This window comes from Adelges cooleyi, unplaced genomic scaffold, assembly GCF_023614345.1.
Source record: "Adelges cooleyi isolate 19-005CV unplaced genomic scaffold, UGA_ACOO_1.1 ACOO_flye_CR_arks_rails_tigmint_CR_PRNA_21, whole genome shotgun sequence".
Classification (NCBI taxonomy): Eukaryota; Metazoa; Arthropoda; class Insecta; order Hemiptera; family Adelgidae; genus Adelges; species Adelges cooleyi.
In genome coordinates this window covers 5916795-5943663 of record NW_026095871.1, presented here as the reverse complement: position 1 = coordinate 5943663, position 26869 = coordinate 5916795, and the positions used below count along the sequence as shown (strand labels likewise).

Below are 26869 nucleotides of genomic sequence, written 5' to 3'. Positions count from 1 at the left end.
CCTCTGTTAATACTATTACAAATATTTATAGTTTATTTTATTAACGATTTTAATATATATATATATATATATATATTTATATATTATTATATTATATTCTTATTGACGGGCGAAACATTTTGTGTTTCAGCGGACTTTGCGTGTTGGCTTGTACATTTTGTGACCTTTTTTCAGCGTATCCCTTGTCGTACACTGTGGACAACACTTTGGATATTGTTTTTGCGGCTTCAGCGCTACGCATTCTTGGCTGGCTTGACAATTTTTGCACGGCTCGCACCTGGAAACACATGACCGACGATAATATTGTTTCGAAATCTCAACTCTGGTAAAATAATAACTAATAGTAATAATATTAATAGCTGTTTATTCACTCCATAGTCTTGATTGACGGCGTTTTCGAACCCTTTTGCCTCGTACACGTATACTTCTCGCATTTGTTCTCCGGATACCACACCGAATCGATTTTATAAGAACTCTTCGTGTTTATGTCGTAGCATTTGTTTTCTGCAAACGTTAAAAAACATATATGTATATAATTTATGTAAAAATATAAATACACAATAACATAATATTGTTTGTGATTTAATCGGCCTTTGAACTTTTGAGATTGTCATAATTTAAATAATTCATTCTGACCCGTACAACGTGTGCTATTGTGTTTGTTAACAATTGAAACGGTTCTTTCGTAATCACAAATCCAACAATAATAACACCTTGACCGCAATGTTTACGGTTTCAAATTCAAATTCATATTAACGTTGCCGCTTTGTTTTTATTTATTATTATTATATTTGTTTTTTTCTAAACATAAACAATATTATAGTGGATTTGACGATTATTACTTAAAAAATTATCGTTAAAAGCTCATCGAAATTTAGTTATAAAATTTAATACAAAAAAAAATGTAGCATAATACCTTTTGTAAAAAAAAAAATAGCTTAATAAAAGGACAAGCAGCAAAAAAAATGTTAAAAGAAGTATTTGAGGGATATTTGTAGGATTAAAGTTTGAGCACAGTTTTTTTTTAATGATAATTTATTGCCTTTTTATACAATAATCATTAGTAGATAATCATTACAAATATTATCATAAGTATTAATATTGGCAGCAACGAGAATTAATATCTCATTGAAGACATTTTCGCATTCACAGCGTTTTTTTCTGTTTATAGACAATTAAGAAAACGTCTAATCGACGATTTTCAATGGTAAAAACATGTTTAGACAAAACCGATAAAAAAAAGTACCTTTTAGATAAATATTTTCGAGATAAAACAAATATAATAATAAAAAAAAAAAAAGATTATTCAAGAGAGGACAACATTTCCAAATATAAAAAACTAAAAAAAAATTCCAGAAATTACCTAAGTAAAATTAATTAATTTTTACATTCTTCATAATATTGAACTATGCATTGTAGTAAAACACTTTGTCTTTTAGTTTTTTATCTCTAAAATAACCTCGTAGAAGGAGGGTACGTTTTTCTGTATCTTTACATGGACCAAAAAAATAACTTCCAAAAAGAAAAAAGATTACTAATTACTGAACAAATATTTTGTATAATGTAATCATGTAACCGAACTGCACATCACAGTGTTTAGTCTTTAAATTAAGATTTTGCAAAAAAAAAAAATGCCTGCGTCCACCAACTCATTATAATAAATCAGAGATATTTTTAATAACACAATTACTTTTTTTTGTTTAAATAAAGGTGAAAAAAAAAGGAAAATTTTCTAAGCGCTCGTTTTGATTTTAATAATCAAGTCATTATAAAAAAAAACACGACACGGATAAAGTTTTTGACTTTCAGATGATATATATCATGAGACAATTTTTGGAAGATCTATTTTTCCTAAATCTCTGTCAAGGATTATGTAATAGTCATATATATATATATACACTAAACTAATAATTACACATCACACGGTTAAAACCTTTGAGTTAAAATTTTGTACCAAATTTCTTATACTTTTTTCGGTCTAAAACGGACCGCTTTCGACTCTTACCGAATTTTTTTTTTGGAATTTATTTTTTTACTTACTCAAGTTGGACTCTTTGACTTCGGCGGCGGCCAAGTGCTCGTCCACCACGACCGTGTTGGTGACTTTGAGCTGACCGTCTTGGGCGGAAAACGCCACCGAAACGACCGCCAAAAAGTACAAACAGCACAACAGCAATGTCGATTTGGCCATGTTTTTTTTTAAATTTGTTTTTCCACAAAAACGCTGAAAATTTAAACGGGAAAACGCACACAATAAAACAAAATAGGTAGGCAACAAGTATTAACAATACAGTGTTAACGTACGGCTACTGCGTGTTCGACTGATTGTGTTTTTTGTTGTATGTATATTTTTTTTTTACCGATTTTTCTTATTCAAAGTAAAAGAGCCTCTCGATAACCTCTTGGGTCGACCTTTGACTTCGGGCTCGCCCGATAAGGCACCACGACAATAGACAATGGACAATCTAATAATAATATTGTATTTTCGATTACAATACCTATACATAGATGTATACCACCTATATATGCGCATACATTCCTATTCCCATACCTGTTTTTAACAGAGACAAAATCATATATTAATATTATAGTAAGTACACACATTGGGATAACAGAGCTGTGTGTAGATTCTTTGTTTTCATTTTACTGTATTTTATATTTTAATAATAGTAATAATTAAAAAAAAACACAAGTCGGGACAGAAGCGATTTTTGTTCACTGTAATTTTGATTTTAATATTTATGTAAAATATTCAGAGACTGATTTGTTTCTATCTTTTTTTATAGAGTAAACGACATGACCGTCCCTTTTTAGTAACTTTCCAATCACCTCAATTTTTTTATGAGTACAATTAATATAATCAAAGTTACCTCTGTTGAAATTTTGTTTACACCGGATTTACGTTTACCTATACTTAAGTCGCTATTAAAATGTTATGCCTAAAAATCAAGGATGGGGGGGGAGCTAATTTCGAGTCGGCTGCGCCTATGATCTGTCCTACTCAAGTCATCCCTCGGAGAATACCTGAAAAATGTGTTTTACAATCTATACAATCAGTTAGGTTAAGTTACGTAATATACAATAAAAATATATTAAAATGTTGAGAACTTTTTATATGTATTTTTTTATTACCTACCTAATATATTATGTTTTTACTCACTCTTGTACAGGCAAAAACCGACAAACGAACGGATCTCTTCCAAGTTTACTCGACAGACAGTCTGTGTCTGTACCTTAGGTCTTGATGGAATGCAAAAATTCAAACCGTGACAAATGGATTATTTCATACCTAACCAGCTAAGTATAGTCGTTATGGTGCAATACACACAGTGTCTATCAGTCGAAACCAAACGACCAATAATCGTAGACCTGTCTCTGTCTATCTTACATATAAGTACAAGGTGATTAATTAAGTATATAAGACACATGTGTACAGGGTTAATTAAATTTCACGGTACGGTAAGGTTTGTATTCAACAACATACCTACCTAGGCGAGATGAAAAAACCTTTATTTTATATTTTAACATGCGAGTTTTAAATATTATAAGATTATTTTGGCTTAAGAAATCGTGTGCTGGTTAATGTAATGCACAAAACCTTTGTACTATATTATATCACAGCTGATATACAAAATATACAAACGGGTGTGCCACTTTTAATTGAGTTTGCAAACGACCCAGACGTTATAAATTGAACATAACAACGATATAATCATCATCATGTCGTTTTCCTACATTACCTGTGACCCGGCTGAGCGACGACAAATATGTTATTATCATTATGTATGTATATTTAATTTTTTTATAAACTTAGGTTTAACTTTTTTTTTTTGTCTTTTAGGCCGTCTCGGTCACCGCAAACAAACGTTGCGCGTCCAACCGACTTTTAAAAATACAAATATCATAATATAATATTATTATATCTGTTATTGACCATGAATATAATATAATAATATGGTCAAAGTTATCAAATGTGTACATACAGACACATCTACTACTCTGAATAGAATATTTTAACAAAAAGTGTTGTGGCATATTGATTATTGGGAAAAATACACAAATCACAAAGCTCAGTGTATACGTTAATTGTATGATGATATCGACAAGCGTTTTTTTTTGTTATCTATTATTATCTATATTGACTTGCAGACTGTTATGTAAAAAAAAAAAACGTTAGTCTCACATACCAGCTAATCTCGATAAATACAGTATGTAGAAAATACCGAACGATTTCGAAATAAATCCCATTGTATATGTATTTAAACAGCAGATTGACAAAATGAGAAAAAAATTGATTTATATATAGTTCTAAGCTAAACCCCCCCCATAAAATACTACAACTACAGACTATACTCACTATGTAGATTAGCTAACGCCATTTTATATATACATTAATTTCTATATTTTTTTTTTTTACCCAACTTAACGACCCTGACATTTAACACGGTGCACGTCTACAAAATAAATTTATATTACAACTATAATAGCTGTTATATTATATTTTACATATCCTATTAACTAAAACCGTTGAAACTTTTATGGTGTCTAACAATAGACCGAACAAGTCGAACAGTGATGGTTAACGACAAATGGATTAGTTTTGAAAAAGAAAAAAAAATCCTATCTTAATTGCATATGAAATTGGATCAGTTTAAAATTGGAATAATTTAAATAGAACCAAGACAGATTAGGGCCAAGTGTAGGCAATTTTTCTTACCAAACTATTCGTTAGGAACTTAAACTATAATATTAGTGTATACTTAATTAAAACAGTAATGAGAATTCTTATTGGTTGTTATTTGACAGACTTGAGTGAACCAATACCAATGTGTCTTGGAATTGTTGTAAAAAATCTCGTTGAAAACTTATTCAAGATCAAAATTGTAGATTTTTGCTATGCGAGTAAAAAAAAATGAAAGCAACAAGAGTCAAAACTGAACAAGTAAGTCGATAAAATCCAAATTTCTCACTATCTTTTACCTTTTAGTGTTGTTTATAAAAATTCTAAGACACATATGTATTGTTTTTTTTTGGTAAATCTAGATTTTCCCAAAGTCCCGTTCCTTATTTCATAAGTAAACGTTCAACATTCATCAACAAAAAAAAAATCATATTAAGTTAAATACATTTAACTTAAAGTTTAATTGGGTAGTTTTTCATTTTCACAGTAAGGTACCTAACCTGCATGAATAAAATCTATTTTTTAGTAATAATAATGTTAGCTAAACAGAGTGTACCTACTTATAAAAAGCAAAATTATGTACCAAATAATACTTTTTGTGTTTTATATTAGCACATATATAATTGAGTTTAGACTAAGAAATTAAAAAAAAAGCGCTGCAAAAAAATCTCTGAAATCACAAATTAACCCTTTCTTTGTTCAAACGGCGAACAAAATATTTGGCATACACGCATTTGGCGGTTAAACGTTTCTCTCTTTTTAATCTTTTTTATTAATCGCATCACGTGCAAGTAATATACAGCGCCATATAGAAGAACATATTATTTCGGAAGGGCCACCAGATGTTTTTTACATTATTTTTTTTTAAGAACTGGCTCGATGGCGATAATATTATGGCAAAAAAAAAATATATATATTAACATGCTCACACACAAACACACACTGGACATTTGAACATCTTATGTCACACAAGACGTCGTCGACGGTGGGCTATGTGCGAATTCGGCCAAGTCGTTGTTTTATTTTTAATTTTTTAAACCGGCCTAGTTTGTCGGTTTTCAGTTTGTTAAAAAATAAATACACAAATAAACACAGGTAATATGATCCCTTCGAACCTGGTGTGTTTTGTAGTGTCCGCATTAGCCATTTCTCAGGGTTTCATACACTCGAACGATAACCACAACAAGGTAAGACAACCTTTATGGTAATTATAAAAAAACAAATTTTCTAAAAACTGGTAGGTATTCGAAAATTTAAACGAGTATAGTGCGCGAGAATTAAAAATATTTTTTATCAGTACAAGTAAAGTCGTACGAGAAAAAACAGTGTTTTTTTTTATTTACCCAAAAATTTGACTTGAGTACTTTGTTCTACTACTACTTGTAACTACTTAGTTGTACTTGACTCTGTAGAGGAAACATAAAACACCTACATAGGTCTCCGTTTAAACTATTGTGAAAATGTATTATAAAAATTAAGCCAAAAAATGAATTTTTAAAACTAATATGGCATTCTGTCCAAAATATCATCATCTTTCCCTTTTTATATAGTAAAAGTTTTTCTTAAACAACTTTTGGGGGCTGGTCATATAAATATAGTATAAAATTAATTATCAATTTAGAATGCCAATTATTACGGTCGAATTCAATTTTTCAAAAATTGTAGTTGTAGTTAACTTCAGAATAATTTTTTCAGTATTAGTATCGTGTATACGTTGCTTTTAAGCACAAAGAAAAGTATTTGAAATCTATTTAAAACACAAGATAGAAAATAGCATTGAAAGTGGACAAATGTCAAGTACAATTTTCTATTTAAAATAAAAATGTACACCTTTTCTGTTTGATAATAATATAAATTATATTATAAAATGGGGGAATATTTATTTAAGGTTGTTTTTTATTAAAATAAACATACAAATTGTTTATGATTAAAAACAATATTATTATGCATTTTTTGTCGAAAAATCTATTAAATTCATTACATTCTCACAAAAAGGTTGTTCCACGAGTAAAAAACAAAAGATACTCAAATTTTTTGAAATTTTACTTTTAATCCATTGTGGGTAAAATTTAGTACCTGAAAGGTAGGTACTTTGGAGAATTAAAAAGCTACATTTTTTTTTAGTTTTTTAAATGAAGGTTTGTTTGTAAATAAATTCAAAGTAAGTTCGACCGACTAAATTGACATAAGAAAAAAACGTATTAATACAGAAAAAAAAACGCGAAAAAAATTATTTTTAAATTTAAATTCAGGGATTAATATTGTTAACAACATACGCATTAATATTTATGTTTAGAACGGATTAATAAAGCTATCGTCGTCGGATGTCAAAAACAGTAGCCGAACAAAATCTCAAGTCATTGAATTTAAATCCAATCAAAAGGTAAGTTCAATTGTAAAATATATATCATCTTCGGCCAAAAGTTTATGAATAATCTGAAATCTTAAACTAACACTATGCGTTTAGTTTCAATGTTCAGCTATTTAAATCTGTTCCTGTTTATGGTTAGTTAAATCTAATGAAGTCTGATGCATTTTTATAATAAAATATATACATATGACAATAAAACAATTGTGTTTGCGATTTCAGAGACTTGTAGCATATAAGAACGCCACGTCCAAAGAATGCAAAGTTCAATTCTTTGATCAAGATTCTTTGAACCTGTTAAATTTGAAAAGCAAGTTGCGAACGAAAACACCCTTGTCGGAAAACGAAGTAATTATTGCATTCGCTTATAATCAAAATTATGACAAAACTTTTACCGTCACGTCCAAGTGTTTATTATATTATATGTGTGCTCACAAAGGTGGCCAAAATCGTGGGTCAAAGCGTTATCGACTTTTGCGGGAACAATGCGATTGTCTTTGCGGACAACCGAGAAACAATCGCAAGATCGAAGAGATCAATCGACCGGAAACGTTACCGAGGCCAAACGCAGACTCAGTTTGTCAGTTTTGGACCGAACAACTTCAACGGCAAAGATGATGCCAAAAACGGAGTGGCCGAAGCTTTGTCCCAACCGGAGCTGTCAAGAGCAACAGTCAGTGAGTGGCCATTACAAGTTACTTGTTTTCAATCAATGTCTAACCCCTAATGCGATGGCAATTCGCCTTTCCTTCTTGATTCCACGCATCAGTCTCCAGTTCTTCGAAAATTCCATTTGTCTTAAATGCACGTCCCTATCTTTTCTTACCAAAAAAAACCCTAGTTGTCACATTTGTATTACACTCACCTCGTCTTCGTCAATCCCTCCATTCCTTTCAATCCCTAGTAGTCTTCTCAAATTGCTCAACGCCACTCTTGCCGCTTGCATTCGTCAGCATCGCTGATGGTGTAATTTGTTGCTATTTCCAGGCGGTACGAATGGAATGGGACAGGCTCAGAGTCAGTCCAGCGTGAGCGACTGCGAAGAATGCTATGGACAAAGCGTTCGAGGATCGCATGGCGGATACTCGCAAGAGAACCCAGCCCCTCAAACACTTCAGATTGCTTCAATGGATGGTCAGCACTCGAAACCGTTGCCGGGAACAAATAGGCAAGGCGGCAATACACAATTCCCTCCTTCGGGCGAACAATATCCCGGAGGAAAACTCAATGCGGACCAACCGACTCGAACCGATCCATATTATACCAATGAAAAACACCCTAGTTCGCCAGTAGGTCATTCCGGGGTAAATCCCAACTCGGGAATAGGGTTGCAAGCTAATACGCAGATTCCCTCAGGACAATCCGGCCCGGCAGCGTTCCCCAGTAACGAGCCCATCGATCGCTCTAGTGGGACCTCGAACCAAAGATTAGGATTGAACGCTTTTCCCTCCAACGGACAAATACCTTATGAGCAACGACCCGGCGCGATAAACCCTAGCGGTGTGTACTCAAACCCTAGGAACCCTTATGATAATTCACAGCAAGTCGGTCGGAATACTTACCCGTCTTCGGCCAACTCGCCTGGATTCACTTATCCTGTCAATGTCGTTCCGAATACTCAACAGGCATCATTTCCCAGTGGATCAGGATTTCCCGGGTTTCCGTCCGGTTCTAGTCACGGCATAATAGCCCCGCACGTGTCTACTATGGAAAACGTTAATTTTAAATATCCCCACAACAGTTATCAGCAAAATATCCCCAATGGAAATACCGTAGATCAGCCCCAATATCAACCCTGGAGTAACCAACAAACCGGACAGCCATTTATCGGCGACGGAAGTTATCCACCACAGAATCCACCGTCGAAAATAACATACCCAAGTTTTTTAAACTCTATGGTTGGTCAAAACACTAATCAATATAGCTTCTTACCGTCGTTGTGCAGTTTTGTTTACCAGACTTGTCTAAACGCTTTAGCTAACATTAAAGAATCGAATGGATATTTTACACCAAACAATTACCCACACACTTCTTCGTACACTGGTCTAGGAAAGTATTCGGGAACTTCTGACCACCGAAACCTAGCCGCTCCCAATAGAAGCCCTCAGGGAACACTTGATGGCGAAACAGCTGGAACTCCACAATTTGGTTTTGCCCAACCCAGAAATAATGCTCTATCTCCAGATTTATCGGGAAACGTAGGATCTGGTGGACAACAGCCTAATTTCATGCAAACTGCATTTAATCCTAATTTAGGGCAGACTGGCGGCATAAACATACCCTATCCAAGCTCGATCGGTAACTCAGGATACGGCAATCAACCACCTATTTATAATGGACCATCTCAAAATTCTATAGGAACCGTAGGGTCAGGAGTCCAGCAACCCGGTACAGGACTAAATCCTAATTCATGGCAAGGTGGAACTAACGTACGTTATCCGAGCTCGGGTTCAAGCGTTCAGCAACCGAATTTTCAACAACCCGGAAGCGGCCTGAATCCTAATTTAGGACCGATTGGAACAAACGTACAGTATCCAAATTCATATGGCAACATCGGAACACAAGAGCCTGGAGCTAACGCACTCTATCCGAATTCATTTGGTAACTTTGCAACTGGTAACCAACAACCAAATTATAACGTACCGTCTTCAAATTCTACAGGAAATGCAGGGCCCGGCATTCAACAACCCGGAAACGGACTAAATCCCAATTTAGGTCAACCTGGAGCCAACATACCCTATCCTGGTTCGTTTGGCAGCTTTGGGACTGGCAATCAACAGCCCGAAAGCGAACTAAATCCCAATTTAAGACAGCCTGGAACTAACGTAAACTATCCCAGTTCATATGGCAACTTTGCAACTGGCAACCAACAACCAAATTATAACGTACCGTCTTCAAGTTCTACAGGAAATGCAGGACCCGGCATTCAACAACCCGGAAGCGGACTAAATCCTAATTTAGGACAGCTTGGAACCAACATACCCTATCCTGGTTCGTTTGGCAGCTTTGGGACTGACAATCAACAGCCGAATTATAACGGACCCCCTTCAGGTGCAACTGGAAATGTAGGGCCCGGCATTCAACAACCTGGTAGCTTACTAAATACTAATTTAGGACAGCCTGGAGCCAACGCGCCTTATCCGAGTTCGTATGGTAATCGCCAGCCTTACTATAGCGGTCCTGGTTCTCCGGGGAACTTTGGGACTGCTGGTCAACAGCCAAATCAGAGACAGCCTACTTCCAGTGGATCGTTTCCGAGTTCGGTAAACGTCAATCCGGGAGACAGCGTTCTGAGTGTAGGTCAACAACAATACGGTGCGGGTACGCAGAAAGAACCCACCGGAAGTCATCCACCTCAAAACGGCGGTGCGGACGTGTCTTCCGGCGGAGGAGGTCAAGTCACGTCGGTGGACGCCGAAGGAGGAGAAGCTCAATCTCTGACCAGCGTAAACGTGGACGGCATTGAAACCAGCGCTGCGGCATCGTCTCAGGGTAAATCCAAAAGCGGCGGGATGACGCAGACCCAAGTCTCCGGGACGTATTCGGGAACGGGCACGTTCTCCGCGCAGGCGCAGACGAGCGATAGCGACAAAGGCGCGCAGAGCAACATCGCGAGCAACGCAAACGGCACGACGAGCGCGGCGCAAGGGAGAGCAGGCAAGGGTCGGGCGCAATCGCAAATACACTACGACCTGGAGAGCGGGGTGGCCCTGGGCGAAGCTCAGAGCGTGGGGGCCGATTACGCGACCAACACGCAACTGCAGGCCGGCATCAAAGGAGGCATAGCGGACGCCCAGTCTTCCGGTGCCGGCGGCACGTCCAGCCAGGCCCAGATAGGATTCTTGCCGCACGACTCCGACGGCACCGAACAGAAGTCGTTGTTCAAAGGCGGTGGCACGGCGTCCGCGCAAGGTGGCGCGCGCAAGGGCCAGTCTCAGAGTCAGCTGTCGGGCTCTTACAGGTACGGTATCTCGTACAACGGCGCGGCCCAAGCCAGTTCCGGCGACAAGGTTCAGGGATTGCCCAAATTGACCGTGGACGGCGCCAAAGCCAAGATCGACAGACTAGCGGGTACCACCGTACGGAACGAAATAGCGGCCACTTCAACGCCGCCGACTCCTGCGGCACCGCTGCCGGAAGTCGACGACGACACGGAAGAGTACGACGAGGAATACGAGGAGGACGACGACGAGAAAGAGGCCAAAGTCGGTACGACGTCGGCGCCGACTCCGGCGCAAACACAGAATGTATTTTTGAACCTGGAAGACGAACAACAGGCCCACGTCGTCCGGGACTCGGACGACCAGCAGGAGGCCGGACAGGTGTTGGACGCGGGCCAGCTGATACCCGGCACGGACGGCACGAGAGTGCCGAACGGCCTGCGGGCCAGGGTGGCGTCGGCGGCCGGCGACCGTACCGAGGCCAAAGCGACGCCCGGTGGACAAGCGCAGACCCAAACGGTGCTGTTGACGCCCGGCGGGGGAGGCCTTACCGTGGTGGACAAAAGCAAGCTGAGGGCCATGACGGCCAAGGAATCGTACGTGGCTGCCAAGGGTTTCCATACTGACCTGAACGGCGAGACGGGCCGCAAATACCGACCGGTCGACGACAACGTTCAATATTTCACCAAGTCGTCGACTTGCGGTTACTTTTCGTTCTCTTGCAATTACATTGACGGCGCAAAGGCCGGAGCGAAGATATGTAAACCGAATCCGCCGCCTTTGCCTTGCAAAAGAAACTAAAAAAACAATTCTCTTATTACATCATTATACTTATATGTACAAAAAAAATCATTTAATCACAATGTTTTTCAAACGTAAGTACAAAAAAATTACACATTATTAACCCTAATTTTGTACTGTAACATATAACTAATAATAACATTTGTCGTTTAAATATTACTAATTAATATTAATTACTTTTCACTAAACTCTATTACGTTAAGTAAAAAAAAAATTATGTTTAAGCATTTTGTTTTTTTTTAAATTATAGTACAAAAAAATGTTGAGCAAAATTCAAAGTTTACAAAAAAATTAATTATATATATATATACTAATATTACGGTAATATCAAGTATTGGTACAAGTCAATTGCAACGATAATAAATAAAATATACAAATGATTGATCGAAGAAAAAATGTCCCGTACATTTTCAGTCGGTGGATTAGTTTAAACAAAAAAAAAAAGGAAATCGTAAATCAGGTGCAGATGCAAAATCAAACGCCGATATAAAACTCAAATACAACACATCACAAAAAAAAAAAATAATAATAATAATAACATAAGTAGAAAACCAAGCGACAACGACCGATATGTATTGTCGTGGTCGAACATTGGGTAAGTAGAGGTAATTAGTAGTTGAAATTGTAATTGACAAACGTAAAAAGTAAAATATAGTGTACTCAGTCCTCTTCGCTGTGGCTGGTATCGTCCATCGACACGCGACTAGTTAATCTCGCCAACCTAAGAAAAAAAAACGAAACAAAATACAGTTGAAGCGGTCAAACGATATATATTTTGTTTTTACAATATAACACTCGGGTTTGGCTTACTCTAAAAATTTTCCCAAGATCAGCACGTTAAACACAAAACGAAAAATATTAACAACAAATCGATACAATACAATTATCCGCCGTTCTTACCTGATATTTTGGTGTTTTAATTCGGTTCGTAAGCCGTCCAACTGTTCCTGAAGGTCCTCGTTGTACCGCTGCAACTTCCTTAAAGGGGGAAAATATATTTTAGAAAACAACGACGGCTTTGTTTTGAAAATTAATTTTACTTTATCGTATTCGTGGCCACGTCGTAATCTTCTTGGGTCGTAGCCAATTCTCTTTTAAGCTCTTCGACTCGACTCCTCAAACGCTTGACTTCGCCTTCGTACTGCTCTGCGCGTCGCGTTGAGTGTGCCAGCTCATTGTTTTGATCGACAAACGTTTTCTTCTGTTTGGAAACGGCGTGTTTCAATGCGGCCAATTCCTGTTAACGTGCAAAACGATGACAACGTAATCTCATATCGTGAGCGTCCGTGCATCTACTTACAATATTTTTGTCGGCCAATTCTTGTTGGACAAGTCTGAATTTCATGTCGGACGACGTCTCGGGTTTGTTTTGCTTTTTCAACCGTTCCTGTGCGTCTTTCAGTTCGGTCCTCAGCTGTTTGTTCGTCCTCTCGACATTGATTATTTCGCTTTCCAATTGTTCTCTTTTGCTCCATTCGAGTTCGTTTTCCACCTGTAGTTGTTCCAACTAGAAATAAAAAAAATAATCACATTTTAATCGATTGTCCGGACGGCGATTCACCCAAACGCATACTTGTACTCTCAAGTCTTGCAAACGTCTGTCGGCGGTTTCCAGATCTTGTTGAGATTCACCGTGTTCGATTTGAACATCGACCGCACCCAACAATCGGTTATTCAAACTGTCCAAATCTTGTTGCGTGCTCTCCAACAAGTTTTCCAAGTTCTTTTCCAATTTGTCGGCCTCTTCGTCGGTCAACTCTTTGGATGGCGGCACCGGTGACTTGACGGGCGACGTCGTATGATGGTGGAACATTTCGACGGCGTGTTTGGGAACGGCTTCTTGCAAAACGTACTCCTCGATGCCGGAATCGGTAACGACCGACGGTTGCGGTCTCGATATCGAACTACAACATGTGTCCGATTCGGAAACGCCGTTTTCTAACGCGTCGACGATTTGAGAATCCCATTGTCCTGTTAAGAACAAAAAAAAAAATGTTTTCATTAACTATTAAATTATACAAACAGCTCAACGTACCAGCGTGCTTCAACAAAATAAGATTGACTTTTTCCAGTTCTTTGCGTAAACACTCGTTTTGTAGCTCCAGGTTTTGTTTTTCTCGCTTGACATTGCCGTTTTCCTTGAGGACATGATCCAAATTGTCTTTGAGCATCTTGGCCTCTTCCCGTGCTTTGTTCCGTTCGTTTCTCACCTAAGTGAAAAACCATAATTGCTAGGATCAAATGGGTTCTGAAGAAAGAAAATCAATCTAATCGCTCTGCCGTATTACTTTACTCCACTTTTCCCGCCAGTTGGCCGTACAGTCGGACCACCAACGCATGGTCTTCTCCATTTGCGTCGCTCTCGCTCTAGCCTCGTCAAGCTCACGCTGGCGCATCGACTCTCTGGTGTCCCAGTCAGAGGCCGTGGTCGCAGCAGCCACCACACTGCCAGCCTCTCCGGCGGCCATTTTAACGGCCTGCAAAAGACATTAGAAATTAACTTTTGAAATCATACTCAAAATGTGTATTCATTTTCTTATTTGTTTTCAAAATTGAATACTTAATTATTTATTGCTAATATCGATTCAAAACCAGAATTGACACATAAGTTATTACAAATTATCTGTATAATATTATGAAAAGTAGTAGAAATTGTTCTTGGCATATTGTGATTAAATTACAAAAAAAAAAGGTGATGCATTACTTTTTTAACGTTACCACCCGAGCCTGAAAATTAAATAACATACCATTTTTTGTTTGTCGCTTCCAAGTATTGAAACGACAGTATTATCGATGCGGTCCGTGTTCAAAAATCACAAAGCCGAGCGGTTCATTCACAAATTAACACTAATAATTCCGAAGCCAAAAAAAACAAACAGATTTCCAAAAAATATTTAATAGTGTAATAAATAATAACAACTAATCGAGCTATAAGTCCAACCATCAGCAGCGGCCCGTCGCAGTATTCGAGAGTCGAGTGGCCAAGCCAACTCGCACCGTTATCACTCTTATCAGCATAATAACAACTGATAGCGTTCCGTTATCAGCAAACGTTATTGGAAACCAATTAGGTTGACATTTTCGGCACAAGGTATGTCCGGCGACCTACGATAACCGCAAAATGGCCGTCGGTCCGTACAGGCGGAACGCCGGCGGCCATTTTGCATCAGATGATAACACGAGTTGCCGACACACCTGTCAAGGTGCTGTCACGATTCACCGTCCGCGTCAAAGCTCAACCCCTAAAACGTGTCCGTTCGCCAATACCACTCAAAGGTTAATATACTTGTTCGTTCAAGTTCGGACTTTAAACTTACACACACACAAGTTTTAGCTATGGCCGGTTCTGCTCTGAGGCGTCTGATGGCCGAATACAAACGTGAGTAAACCAATGTCGGGTCGTCAAGTTTTCAACAGCTAAAATAATGTTTATTCTAAAAAAAACAAATAATAATATAATAATATAATATGCTATAAATTGAATAAACCGTCTTTGCTTAGAATTGACGTTGAACCCGCCGGAAGGTATCATCGCCGGTCCAATCAACGAAGACAACTACTTCGAATGGGAAGCTCTCATTACGTGAGTAACGTTGAGCGATTTATCAGTTGCCAATATAACACTACTTTAACAGCATTAGAAATACATTAAAAAAACAAACACTTTTACAGCGGACCTGAAGGAACTTGTTTCGAAGGCGGCGTGTTCCCGGCAAAATTGGTTTTCCCGTCAGACTATCCTTTGAGTCCGCCAAAGATGACGTTCACGTGCGAAATGTTTCATCCAAACAGTAATTATTATTATACTCTAATATTATATACTCAGTCAGAACTTAAAAAATATAAATAAAACATTTTGTTTAACATTATGGCTTACTTTGATTTTGTAATATTTGTCGTTTGTTTATTTGTCCAGTTTATTCCGACGGACGAGTGTGCATATCGATTCTTCACGCGCCCGGAGACGATCCGATGGGCTACGAGTCCAGTTCGGAAAGATGGAGTCCGGTGCAGAGCGTTGAAAAAATTCTTCTGTCTGTAATAAGCATGTTGGCCGGTAAATTCATACGATCCGTTATTGTTATGTTAAAGTTAAAACACTATTTATATGTACCTCATCGGTTAAAAATCGTTTACAGAGCCGAACGACGAGAGCGGAGCAAATGTGGACGCGGCCAAGATGTGGCGTGAAAATCGCACCGAGTTCAACAGTATCGCCGAGAAATTGGTGAGGAAAACTTTGGGATTACCTACGAATCTGTAACAAAATGTGTCGATAAACAAAACAAAAAATTGGTATTGCGGCTCAGAACGATCAACGATAATTCACAAAATGTTGTGTACATAATAATATGTTAACTAATAATATATCTAATTGTAAACCAATAAGTTACTTGTTTTATATTTTATAAATATTACATATATATATATTTTATCATTTTAAATCTATTGTATGAATTTTCACAGGAATTTTGTTCAAATTTTTATTATTATTGTTATAAGGGCAACAAAATAAATGTACAAAAAAATACCTCACTTTACCTCAATATTCGTTTTTTGGTTGTATTCCAGTCGATGATTTTTTACCACGGTTTTTTCAGAACAGAGAGTTTAAATAAACGATCAAAACATCCGTTTGAATGTTGAATTTATGTTAAATTTTAGTTGTGTCTTACAAAACTTCACTTTGAATTTAAATTTTAACTAATTAGTGCCAAGCTTAGAACTTTATATATTCTAATAAAAAAATATGCGTTTTAAACATTATATTTCATACCGAGCAATAATTTTTGCGTTATTTACTTATAATGTTTATTTTGCACGATAAATTGTTTTTTTTATTAAAAAAGAAACCGATCAAAATATTAATTGGGTGATTATACAAAAATTAAAAATTAAAAAATATTCTTACATTTTTGGTTTTATTAATAATAATAAAAAACACTAAACGCACATACTTTTTAGTAATAATATAACTCGTTAACTTTGTCGCTTATAAAATATTGACTTATATTTGCCACAAATCTCTAAAAAAAAAAAAATACATTACATATTTTAATCTAAAGGTATTTTTTTTTCTTCAAATAATAACATTTATGTACATATACATTTATATATATACCTATAAATAATATTAAGTTTAATTCTAAAATCACAATTAGTTACTTAAAAATAGGTAACGAAACAAAAAAAAAAATACATATAATTATTTAAAACTATCGAAACGGTTCACTCTTTTTTTTTTGTTTCGAGTAATTAGTTTTTCTAGTTTCTCAATAACGTCGCTAAATAAAATAGTTAAAACACGTGTTAAATTCTTTTGTATTGATGTACTCAAATTTGCTGTCGTTTTTAATTATATTTAAACGACATACAAACTACGTGTACGTTTAAACACCGAATTGTCAACATTTTAAATACAAATTATTACTACTGTAAGAACACAAATATTAAATGCACATTAAATACAGTTTAGAACTTAGAACAACTAATAGTTTTTTATAATACGACTAAATAAAAACACTAACGTCAATCGAGGTTGGACCATTTTAAGTACAGCCGAGAGATTATTCGGACTAACACAAATTAAGCAATGCAAAAAGTAAAATTGTTACGGACTTATAACTATATTTAAATGGTTTATTAAAATTTCTGATGTAAAAGAGATTTTTTAGTTTAAATTGTAATATGTATTTGCGTTTTTAAAGCGAAAAGGAAATATTATCGAAAATAATAACACAATATCGAATGGAAAGAAAAATAAGGTTCTTATAGATAGAAACTTAATAAAAAAAAAAAAGGATAGTCTTGGATTTCTCCTACATGTATTCTCTGAAAAGTGGCAACTATGAGAGCCACCAAAAGTATTATAATATGTAACTCTAAGACGTCGTAAACGATATTAAGTGTACGGCCGGTGTACGATTCAGGGTGTTGGCGTTTTCTTTTACGCCGAGTTGTTCACAGTAATAATGCGGAGTGTTCAAGTAATCGACTAGACGACGTGGCAATGGCAACTCGATGATCAAATCTCGTCTGATCGTCTTCAATATGACGAATCTAAGGACAAGTCGGTATATACACATTATCGTTATTAATATTATATGAATTCATTATTTTGAAATTACATATTTTACATGCTATGCCATCAGTGCTAATAATTATTATTCGACCCGTTTACCTGCACATGTGTTGTAAGCTTTGGACTTGTTTGAAACGAGACACCGGATGAAGAAGCTGAACTCTCATCGGTCCCAGTACCGGCCGTCTGTGCAAAAAAAATAAATACCGTCCGCTGCGCGAATGTTCCACGGCGTTTTCGACAAACTCGACGATTGTGTGGCTTTTGAATTTCGTACAGCTGCCAAAACTAAAATTACCTGAAATAAACAAAAATTTTTTTTAAAAATGTTTATCTAACGGTCACGGGCGATAAAACGGTTCCGTGTTGTTACCGTGGTCGTGATCGATCCGGACGTGTCGAACGAAACCGTTCAACTTGAAAGTCAACGAGAATATATAATGATCGTCGCTGCTGTCGCGCACAATGAACGAGCCGTCCGGTTCACAAGACAGGATTTTCTCTGCTGCTTCGCCCGATATCGGTCCCCAATACCAGCCGTACTAAAATTGTTTATTTACGTTAAATTAACAAACACACATATAGACCTAACCGATAAATGAAACACACTAACGTCTTTGACTTTTTCTATGCTAGTGGCAAAGTCCATGCTGGCCTCACGCACGTACGTGTCCTTGGGCCCATCGTTGGGCACTGGCGGCAGAGCCCGTTTCTCGATCGACGTTCCTTTTGTCACGTCCAAAAGGACAACAGTGTCTGCGAGATTGGAACCGGGGTCAGAGTCCGATGTGGCGTTCTTGCGTGATCGAAATATATTACAAAACGTTTGTTTTAGGCTAAACGAAAAGTTTGATTTCGAAGACGGTACAAATGACGACGAACAAAATATCTTCCTCGGCGTGTTGCTGGCGCCGCAACCGTTGGTATCGTCTGATGCGTCGTCTTTGGTCTTTTTATACTTGGTGTTCACCGGAAACGTGTGTTTTCTGAGTTTACATTTCGACGCCGACACTTTGCCGACGCAATTTTCTTTGTTATGAACGTCATTGTCTGTACACTTTGATACGTTTATGTGTTCGACAGGTTTACTACATTCTGCCGAATTGGTAAAATAATTGTGAAGTATAGTCCTCACGTCTTTAAGGGTCATATGAATAGGTTCTTCTTTTTCCTCTTCTTCAACGTTGATACATTTTTCATTTTGCCTGAATAACACATAAAACATAATGATATGTAGAATACTCTGAGTATGTAGCTTAAAACGTTACATAAATTGTATTTTCATCCCCCAATTAATTTTAGCATAAAATTTAAAAAAGTTATTGGCTTAAGAAACGAAAAAGCTGAAACGGTAAATAACGGTTAGGGTTTACAAACCTTCACCAAAACCTTTACAATCGGACGCAAATATTTTTTTTTCAAGAATACAACATAGAGCAATTATCTTGAGAAAATAGTACTCACTTTTTACTGGGAGACACAGAACGACTTTGGCGACGTAATTTTCGTTTCTTTCGCAGAGGCCGTCGAAAGGCGATGTTAAAAGCCGAACTGTCAATCGGCAATGTACATGTATTGCTGTTCAGAGCTTCGTGTGAAACGGCCGAAGAGATAAAATTTGAATCGTCCGAGGAGCCGACATTCAATAGAGAATTGTGAGACGACGATATCGTCGACATCAAGGAATTGTGTGATCCATTCGAAAGCGGGCGATGATAATTCGTTTTCCAATAAACTCCCAAATCACGATACAGTCTTGGTTGTTTTAAATAGCTAAAAACAATGAAGATTAAACAAATTAAATGAAAATATATAATTTTTAAAAACCTGCTCACCCGCTATCGTTCACTGGACACAGGTTTTTCAATGAATCGTTGATTAACGATCTCACAAAACCCTCAGCATATCTCTCGACGCGGACAACACAGTCGTTGGTGTACACGGGTGATTTACTGTAGCTACATTCATTGTCTTTGAAGGCCAATGGTGGCGAGTAAAGGTCAACGAAACTGCACGGCAAGTCTTGAAATTCCACTGGAGGCTTGATCGCATTTGTGGGCTTTTGGACAATCGGACATTTTTTCAAAGTACCGAAATGTTGATTGAGCGACGACGAACCAGAGTCATCGACAAGAGATTCGTCTTTACATAACGATAAATCATCGTCGTCGTCACCACCGCCTTTGTCCTAAAAATAAAACATATATTATACATTGTTTCACTCGACTAAAAAGGTCCTTTAATGTATATGATTTGACGTTATCAAATTTTTAATTTCCATTAAAAAACATAAAATATTAACATATTGGAAAATCTTTAATAATATATTGTAAAACATATTTCATTACTCGTTCGTTTATTTCAATAATTATCATAAAATAACAAGTACCTACTTGTATGCTCCACATATCTTATTAAGCACCATTATTCTTTTAACAAAAAAAATATATATATTTTATGCAAACAACAAGTCAAAAGAATAGATTCCAATTAAAGATAATTAACCTTTGTTTAGTTAACCAAGGCATTTTTTGCCCCAGGTACAAACGCTTACAGAATATTAAGTGGGCCATTGTACGCCGCAGCATAAATAATACCTTATGAATACTCAACGAACGAATTTCGCAGCTGGTACAGCTGCCCGAGCTGTTTAAGTACGAGCAATTAACCAGCAAGCCGCTGTCGTCTTCGCTCAGCAACAACACTTCAGACGTTGCCGTATCCATTCCATATTCAATCTTCGACGGCAAATTCATACGCCTCCGTCAGTCTAACAGCAACCGAGAAAACGAACACAACGTCGTGTGTTAACAGTGCAATCTCAATTTACAAAGGAAAAAAGGTTATTCTCATATGAGTACTTTTTTTTTGTATTACCTACTTGTAATGGCCAACTAAACTGCAACACATAGTTTTCGCGAAACGGCCCTTTCGAAGGCAAAAGATTTTATTCGAAACAAACGCGTGTAACAAACACACTTAAACCCTTTTGTTTGAAATTAAAATGTAAAAAAAAAACGCTCGACTCTTATATCTTTGCGCAGACTAAGCGATTTTCTGTGTATTTATTTTATTTTTTTTATTAAAAGCTTATCAAATACTATAACACGGAACTTTAAGCAACCAAACAGGGTGTCTCAAAATGTATCGCTTCCGGTCACCGTTATCACCAATCAACTGTGATAACGCAGATACAGATAGATAACAATATCTTGTTATTGTTATCTATATCTGTAGGTAGGATACCCATCGGACACGGTGTGTTTACTGCTTTATAATATAATATAAAATTATATTGTGCTCGATTAGGTTCAATAAACTTTAGGTTTTTATTTTTATTTTAACTTAGTTTACTTGAAAAAAAAAAAAACTCAAGTATACATACAGTTTTTTTTAAGTATAACCGAAAATTTTAAAGCAAAAAACAAGAAACAATGGTATTTACTATTTTGTCGTCTTTTACGGAAAGAGTCTTCGACAACACCGTTTAATAAACACACCTACAAAACTGTTCAAATCCTATTTGTTATTAGATAGAATAAAATACGATGGCCGAAAGTAACGGAGATGCAAACAACAGGAAAATAGCGTTGATCACGGGCATCACCGGACAGGTACGTGTCGAAGGCGTAACGCAAACAAAACATGCTCATATATTTTCACTTGGGCTATTTTCACAGGACGGGTCGTATTTGGCCGAGCTGTTGCTGGACAAAGGCTACGAGGTACACGGGATCATACGACGCTCGAGTACTTTCAACACAAGTCGCATAGAACATTTGTATCTCGATCCGCAATCGCACAGAGAAGGCAAAATGAAACTGCACTACGGAGACATGACCGACAGTAGTTGCCTAGTGAAAATAATCGGATCGGTAAAACCTACGGAAATCTATAATTTAGCAGCTCAGAGTCACGTTAAGGTAAGTTTAAAACGAGTTTGTAACAACATTAGAATAAAACTACCTATAGTCTTGTTATTATCCAATAATCTTCTACTTAGATAATATTAATTTTGAGTTTTGTTCTTGATTTAAGAGCCGTTACTTTTGCTAATTTGTTTAAGAAGTATTTCAAACCTTTAGCGTCACTGCCCAAGAATGAATATTTTTCTTTCATGCAATTAGTGTAGAGCTACAAAAAAAAGTTATTGTTTTTCAAAAAATTGTTTAGTTTTCAACTTAATACTCATAGTTTTAAACGGAACAAGATAAACACTAATGCCTAAAAAAGTTACTAATTATACATTTATTAATTTAAAATAAAAAAAATAATGTAAATAAACTATTTGTAATTTTATTCTAAAACAATGTATCTTTACTATTTTTAAATAACTCATTTTAGTTTATTGCTCTTCAGATTTCGTTCGAGCTGAGTGAATATACCGCCGAAGTAGACGCCGTCGGTACACTCAGACTGTTGGACGCCATAAGAACTTGTGAACTTCAGTCTCACGTTCGTTTTTACCAGGCTTCCACGTCAGAATTGTATGGAAAAGTCGTGGAAATACCTCAAAAAGAGACGACTCCTTTTTATCCGAGATCGCCGTACGGTAAATATTAGTCAAATTGTATTTTCAAGTAGCAATTTGCCGCTAAACGATAGTATATTTTATTATCACATCTGATTACAAACGTATTTGTGTACATTTTTTTTATAGCTTGTGCAAAATTGTACGCGTATTGGATCGTAACAAACTACAAGGAAGCTTATAATATGTATGCGTGTAACGGCATTTTGTTCAACCACGAAAGTCCAAGGAGAGGCGAAAACTTTGTCACAAGAAAAATCACCAGGTCCGTCGCCAAAATAGCTCTGGGTCTATTGGACTGCATTCAGTTGGGAAATTTAGATTCAAAACGCGACTGGGGACACGCCAGAGATTATGTCGAGGTGAATACATTGCTAGCGGCGCAGTGAGAATATAGGGAGAACGCTTCAATGCAAAACTTTAAATGGAAAAAAAAAACTATTAGACAAAAGTATAGGTATTCCAGTTTTTGCCTTATCAAGTATCTTTCTGGCACGATTACTGATTTATAGACTTGCTACGAAAAGAAATCGGTCCAGACTTAAAAACAAAATACACATGGTTGTCAGAAACAATACATTCTCAGCTATACACCCAAGTTGAAATACATTAAAATTGTATAATTCTTTTTATCATTTTTATTCATTAGGCCATGTGGTTGATGTTACAACAAGACACGCCACAAGATTTTGTCATAGCCACTGGAAAAACGCACAGTATTAGAGAATTCGTCGAAAAGGCGTTCCAACACATCGGCAAAACAATCGTTTGGGAAGGTAAGGGTACCGATGAAGTCGGTAAAGAAGAGTCGACTGACATCGTTCGCGTCAGGGTGAATCCGAAGTATTTTCGACCGACCGAAGTTGTAAGTACTGTTTTTATCTCGAAATATGTTTCTTGACTATAAAACAAACGTTGTGTGATTGTCGTCGTACTTAACACTTTGAGTATTTATATTTAAGGTCTGTTTATTAGTAGTAATTGAGATCACATTGTATAAAATCACATGAAAAAAAATAAATGTAATTTCTTATTAAACCCTATGAGATATTGAGTAGCCTGTGATAAAAGAATCACCCTGTATAAAAAGTAATACCAATTTAAAACCCTATCGACGAATTCTAAGTTGCCTGTAAAATCCTGTCTAGAAAAAAATGAGTACTAAAAATCTCTTCGAAGGGGATGCAGTTTTTCCAAAAAGCTAAGAAAATATTTTCTATCTAAAGTTTTTTTTTTTGGTAAAGTAGTACTAAAAGACTCGAGGCTGTTTTTTTAGAATCATTATTGATGGGATAGTATGGTTAAAAAAAATATATTCACTACCAATAAAGTATCCTCAATACTGTGCTAGTATTATGATACACAATATAGTTTAGGCTGTAAATTGAATTTTTGCTCAAGTAAATCCTATCAAATAAGAGTCGATTGAATACTAAAAAAAAAAATGACAGGTCAGAAAATTATTTTTCGTTTAACTTGTGTGTTTTTTTTAATATATTAATATATCATCGATTGGAATAATATTAATTGCTGTATATTTTTTTTTACCCTACAAGTCGTTAATAAATTATTAATTTCTACCTTGGACAATCGACTTGAAACCCATTTTTTTATTTTTCAATTATTATTATTACCTACTCATTTCAGTAGGTATCATTGTTTTGTTGTTTTGTCGACAATCGAGAATTGCACACAATATCCGTTTAATATGGTTATTGATTTATTTTTAATAATTAATTTGGTTTCGATTAATATAATTAAACGAGAAAAAAAGTACTTCAATGTTTGTCAAGGCGGTTTATCTCGTGTTGATTGTCTATGTTGAGTGCATATTACATTATTATTACTGTGATGGAGGGATAGGGTACATATTGTATTTGTTGTGTTTGATCTGTGTTTATTCGACCAAAAACAAACTAATATTGAATTATATTATTTTATTATGCGCACACAGTATATGTATGATATTGTTTATACACTATAATAAAAGAACATTTTTTTTTATATTAGTTTTGTTTACAAATTGTGCGCCGGCTGGCCCCAGTTTATTATTGTAGATATTATTATTATTATTGTGTTGTTGTTATAAAAAAAAAATAATAATAAAATACATCCGGCGGGCGTAAAACAACAAAGACAATCGTTTCGACCGTTTATTGATTAAGAAAACATTAAAAAAAAAAAAAAAAATAGTGAAGACAAAGCAAATTATTGTAATGGGGGACGACATCAGATCAACAGTGTATTATATACAGAAAATAATTATGACCAACACACACATTTTGATAATATATTTCATTAGAGATCTAACATTATTTTTTATGTTGTAACTTGTGGCCGGTGAGAACAACAACCAGTTGATGTTGACTGTATAAATATTAATGTAAAAAATGCACAAACTTGTCTAGCTCTGTTCAAAAATATAATTATTGTAATTTATTGTTGTGCTAATTTGTTTTAATTTTTGGTTCTTTCAGGATCTTTTGCTGGGCGACGCCACCAAAGCCAAAAACTTATTGGGATGGACGCCTAAAGTGAATTTCGAAGTGAGCATAAACGCCAAGACATGATGAAAAGTGTTTTGTCCAAACAGTGAAATTTTTATAGGAATGGTTTAGCTTTCTGATTGGTTCTTTTTTTAGTCCACATTCATATTTATCTTAGAACTTTTAAATACAGATTCAAACTTTTTTTTTTTATCTCCAAGAGTGGACTTATTCCAAAAATTGTACTTTAAAATATATCTTACTTTTTTTAAAAAGAAATTTCACCCATTTTTAAATAATTGTTTGCCATTTCTAATAAGAGTTTTTGTTTAACAAACTGAAACTGTTTTTGAGAAAATATATTTAATAAACTAAATTTAAAACGATAATAATACATTGGAAGCCATTTAAATGTAGTCATAATTTAATAAATTTGTATACTTAACACTCTAAGTAACAATTTTTTTGGACTAATAAAAAGTGTAGTTAAAAAAAATTAACAAGTAGTATTCGTATGTGGTTTAAAATTGTTATTTTTAAAAATGTTTAACTTGTTTCTTTTCCCTCAGGAACTCGTATACGACATGATGGAAGCCGATCTAGCACTAATGAAGAAAAACCCATCGGCTTGATCTCAATTTAAATTTTTTTATATTTTTATAAGATATATAAATTTATTTGATTTTGTATTATTTTTTTTTTCGGCTTTTGAATTTTCTTTAAGTATGTTAAAAGCAAACAAACGCGTTATAAAATTAAATTCGATAAAATATATTATCGATGTACGACGAGCACACGGTATCGGCAGCACTACATAGGAGAGACTGTCGGCGTGACAGTAAATGTTTATTTTTTTTTTATAACAACAGACATTTTATTATCATATCGAAATTTACCTACAATTTTTATTCGACACAAGTGGTTTTTTTTTTGTGTTCATATTATTTATTATTATTGTCTTTTTTTTTTTTTATAGTCAACCGTTTAATTTTGCCCTCCCCTTACTTATATATATATATCTTTACATTATATCTTTTATAATATTTAAACGATATGCCCATCGACTGAAAACGCAGTATTATTTTCAATGTGTTTAAATTTTAAACATTTATGTATACGTGTCTCGTCTGTTCAAGGATATTCTTGCACAAGTTGTTACTATTATTATTATTGTATTTTTTTTTCTTATTAAATTTGTATATTAGACTGCACATTTTTTTGTTATCGATAGATATTTAAACATTAATAACATTTATCGTCGCGGAACGATGAAACGTTTTTCGAACAACCCAAAACATACGAATATACCACCTATACTTACCAAACAAATAGTTGGTTTTTTTTTTTTTTTGTAGGCATTGATTGAGCTTGATTTATGACAAATCAAAGTATGACTTATTATCTTTTTTTTTTTAATTTATCGTATAAATTGTAAGTTTTCTGACAAAGTGAACGGAGAGGATATTGTGAACTGACAGGTTAAGAATTGAAAGGCTACTTATAAGTACACTGGACCAATCCATGGGACACTCACGAGTCCCCCCCCCCTCCATATGAGCCTCGGCCCATAGATTAATGGATATCTTAAATTTTTAAAAAAGCTAAATTATTTACAGTTAAAATTTTATTTAAAATAATTTGTCTAAAAACGACATGTTTTAATGTTTTGACTGGCTTGTTTTGCATTTTCACACAATTGTTCAGTAAATTATTAATTATATTTATAATTATAAGAAAGTAATACAAACAAAAATACTACCCTTTTCTAAAAGAAATTTAAATCTTTTGCAAACGATTGCAATAGATAAAATTTTAAAATAGGAAAAAAATTGTATGGTATTGTTGAGCAACTTATATTGGAATACAAAATAACAAAGAAAATGTATAAAAATAATTTTTTACATTATAAATAATGTTAAACATCTTTTATTTTTGACTAAAAGGAAAAGCGTGGGCCCTATTCAACAAAGTCCCTAATA

The 26869-nt window shown here is 35.4% G+C and overlaps 6 protein-coding genes across 12 annotated transcripts; 3 read left to right on the top strand and 3 right to left on the bottom strand.

The window, feature by feature from the left end:
- Positions 1-10: 10 nt before the first annotated feature.
- Positions 11-2342, bottom strand: LOC126834865 (uncharacterized). Its single transcript, XM_050567067.1, has 3 exons — positions 2041-2342; positions 372-504; positions 11-277 (listed from the first exon to the last, which is right to left on the bottom strand). The coding sequence occupies exons 1-3, from the start codon at positions 2189-2191 to the stop codon at positions 127-129; spliced, it is 435 nt and encodes a 144-aa protein (XP_050423024.1). The 5' UTR covers positions 2192-2342; the 3' UTR covers positions 11-126.
- On the top strand, positions 98-11990 carry LOC126834859 (collagen alpha-1(I) chain-like). Of its 3 annotated transcripts, none has more exons than XM_050567060.1 (8): positions 99-325; positions 3171-3783; positions 3842-4942; positions 5551-5868; positions 6978-7064; positions 7272-7397; positions 7489-7726; positions 8037-11990. In XM_050567060.1, exons 4-8 carry the CDS (start codon positions 5782-5784, stop codon positions 11789-11791), a joined length of 4293 nt encoding a protein of 1430 aa, XP_050423017.1. In that variant the 5' UTR covers positions 99-325; positions 3171-3783; positions 3842-4942; positions 5551-5781; the 3' UTR covers positions 11792-11990. The 3 variants fall into 3 exon arrangements, with proteins under 3 accessions (XP_050423019.1, XP_050423017.1, XP_050423018.1); XM_050567061.1 differs by lacking the exon at positions 99-325 and adding an exon at positions 2722-3056; XM_050567062.1 differs by lacking the exon at positions 5551-5868 and having other exon boundaries at positions 98-325.
- On the bottom strand, positions 11936-15220 carry LOC126834861 (coiled-coil domain-containing protein 102A). Its single transcript, XM_050567064.1, has 8 exons — positions 14539-15220; positions 14080-14268; positions 13827-14001; positions 13365-13762; positions 13092-13298; positions 12832-13028; positions 12692-12769; positions 11936-12512 (listed from the first exon to the last, which is right to left on the bottom strand). The coding sequence occupies exons 1-8, from the start codon at positions 14539-14541 to the stop codon at positions 12452-12454; spliced, it is 1308 nt and encodes a 435-aa protein (XP_050423021.1). The 5' UTR covers positions 14542-15220; the 3' UTR covers positions 11936-12451.
- LOC126834864 (ubiquitin-conjugating enzyme E2 G2) lies at positions 14986-16321 on the top strand. The gene is made up of 5 exons (XM_050567066.1): positions 14986-15170; positions 15293-15374; positions 15464-15582; positions 15708-15848; positions 15931-16321. The coding sequence occupies exons 1-5, from the start codon at positions 15128-15130 to the stop codon at positions 16053-16055; spliced, it is 510 nt and encodes a 169-aa protein (XP_050423023.1). The 5' UTR covers positions 14986-15127; the 3' UTR covers positions 16056-16321.
- Positions 16322-16861: 540 nt separating this feature from the next.
- On the bottom strand, positions 16862-20973 carry LOC126834558 (uncharacterized). Of its 3 annotated transcripts, none has more exons than XM_050566578.1 (8): positions 20755-20973; positions 20471-20693; positions 19709-20061; positions 19338-19646; positions 18487-19078; positions 18247-18415; positions 17973-18171; positions 16862-17851 (listed from the first exon to the last, which is right to left on the bottom strand). In XM_050566578.1, the coding sequence occupies exons 2-8, from the start codon at positions 20627-20629 to the stop codon at positions 17674-17676; spliced, it is 1959 nt and encodes a 652-aa protein (XP_050422535.1). In that variant the 5' UTR covers positions 20630-20693; positions 20755-20973; the 3' UTR covers positions 16862-17673. The 3 variants fall into 3 exon arrangements, with proteins under 3 accessions (XP_050422535.1, XP_050422533.1, XP_050422532.1); XM_050566576.1 differs by having other exon boundaries at positions 20471-20643; XM_050566575.1 differs by having other exon boundaries at positions 16863-17851; positions 20471-20643; positions 20751-20973.
- Positions 20558-26219, top strand: LOC126834559 (GDP-mannose 4,6 dehydratase). 3 transcript variants are annotated; one of them, XM_050566580.1, is made up of 8 exons: positions 20558-20715; positions 21407-21487; positions 21554-21796; positions 22218-22425; positions 22534-22766; positions 23054-23269; positions 24882-24950; positions 25460-26219. In XM_050566580.1, the coding sequence occupies exons 2-8, from the start codon at positions 21422-21424 to the stop codon at positions 25520-25522; spliced, it is 1098 nt and encodes a 365-aa protein (XP_050422537.1). In that variant the 5' UTR covers positions 20558-20715; positions 21407-21421; the 3' UTR covers positions 25523-26219. The 3 variants fall into 3 exon arrangements, with proteins under 3 accessions (XP_050422537.1, XP_050422536.1, XP_050422538.1); XM_050566579.1 differs by lacking the exon at positions 20558-20715 and adding an exon at positions 21097-21310; XM_050566581.1 differs by lacking the exon at positions 20558-20715 and having other exon boundaries at positions 21098-21487; positions 22233-22425.
- The last annotated feature ends 650 nt before the right edge of the window (positions 26220-26869 follow it).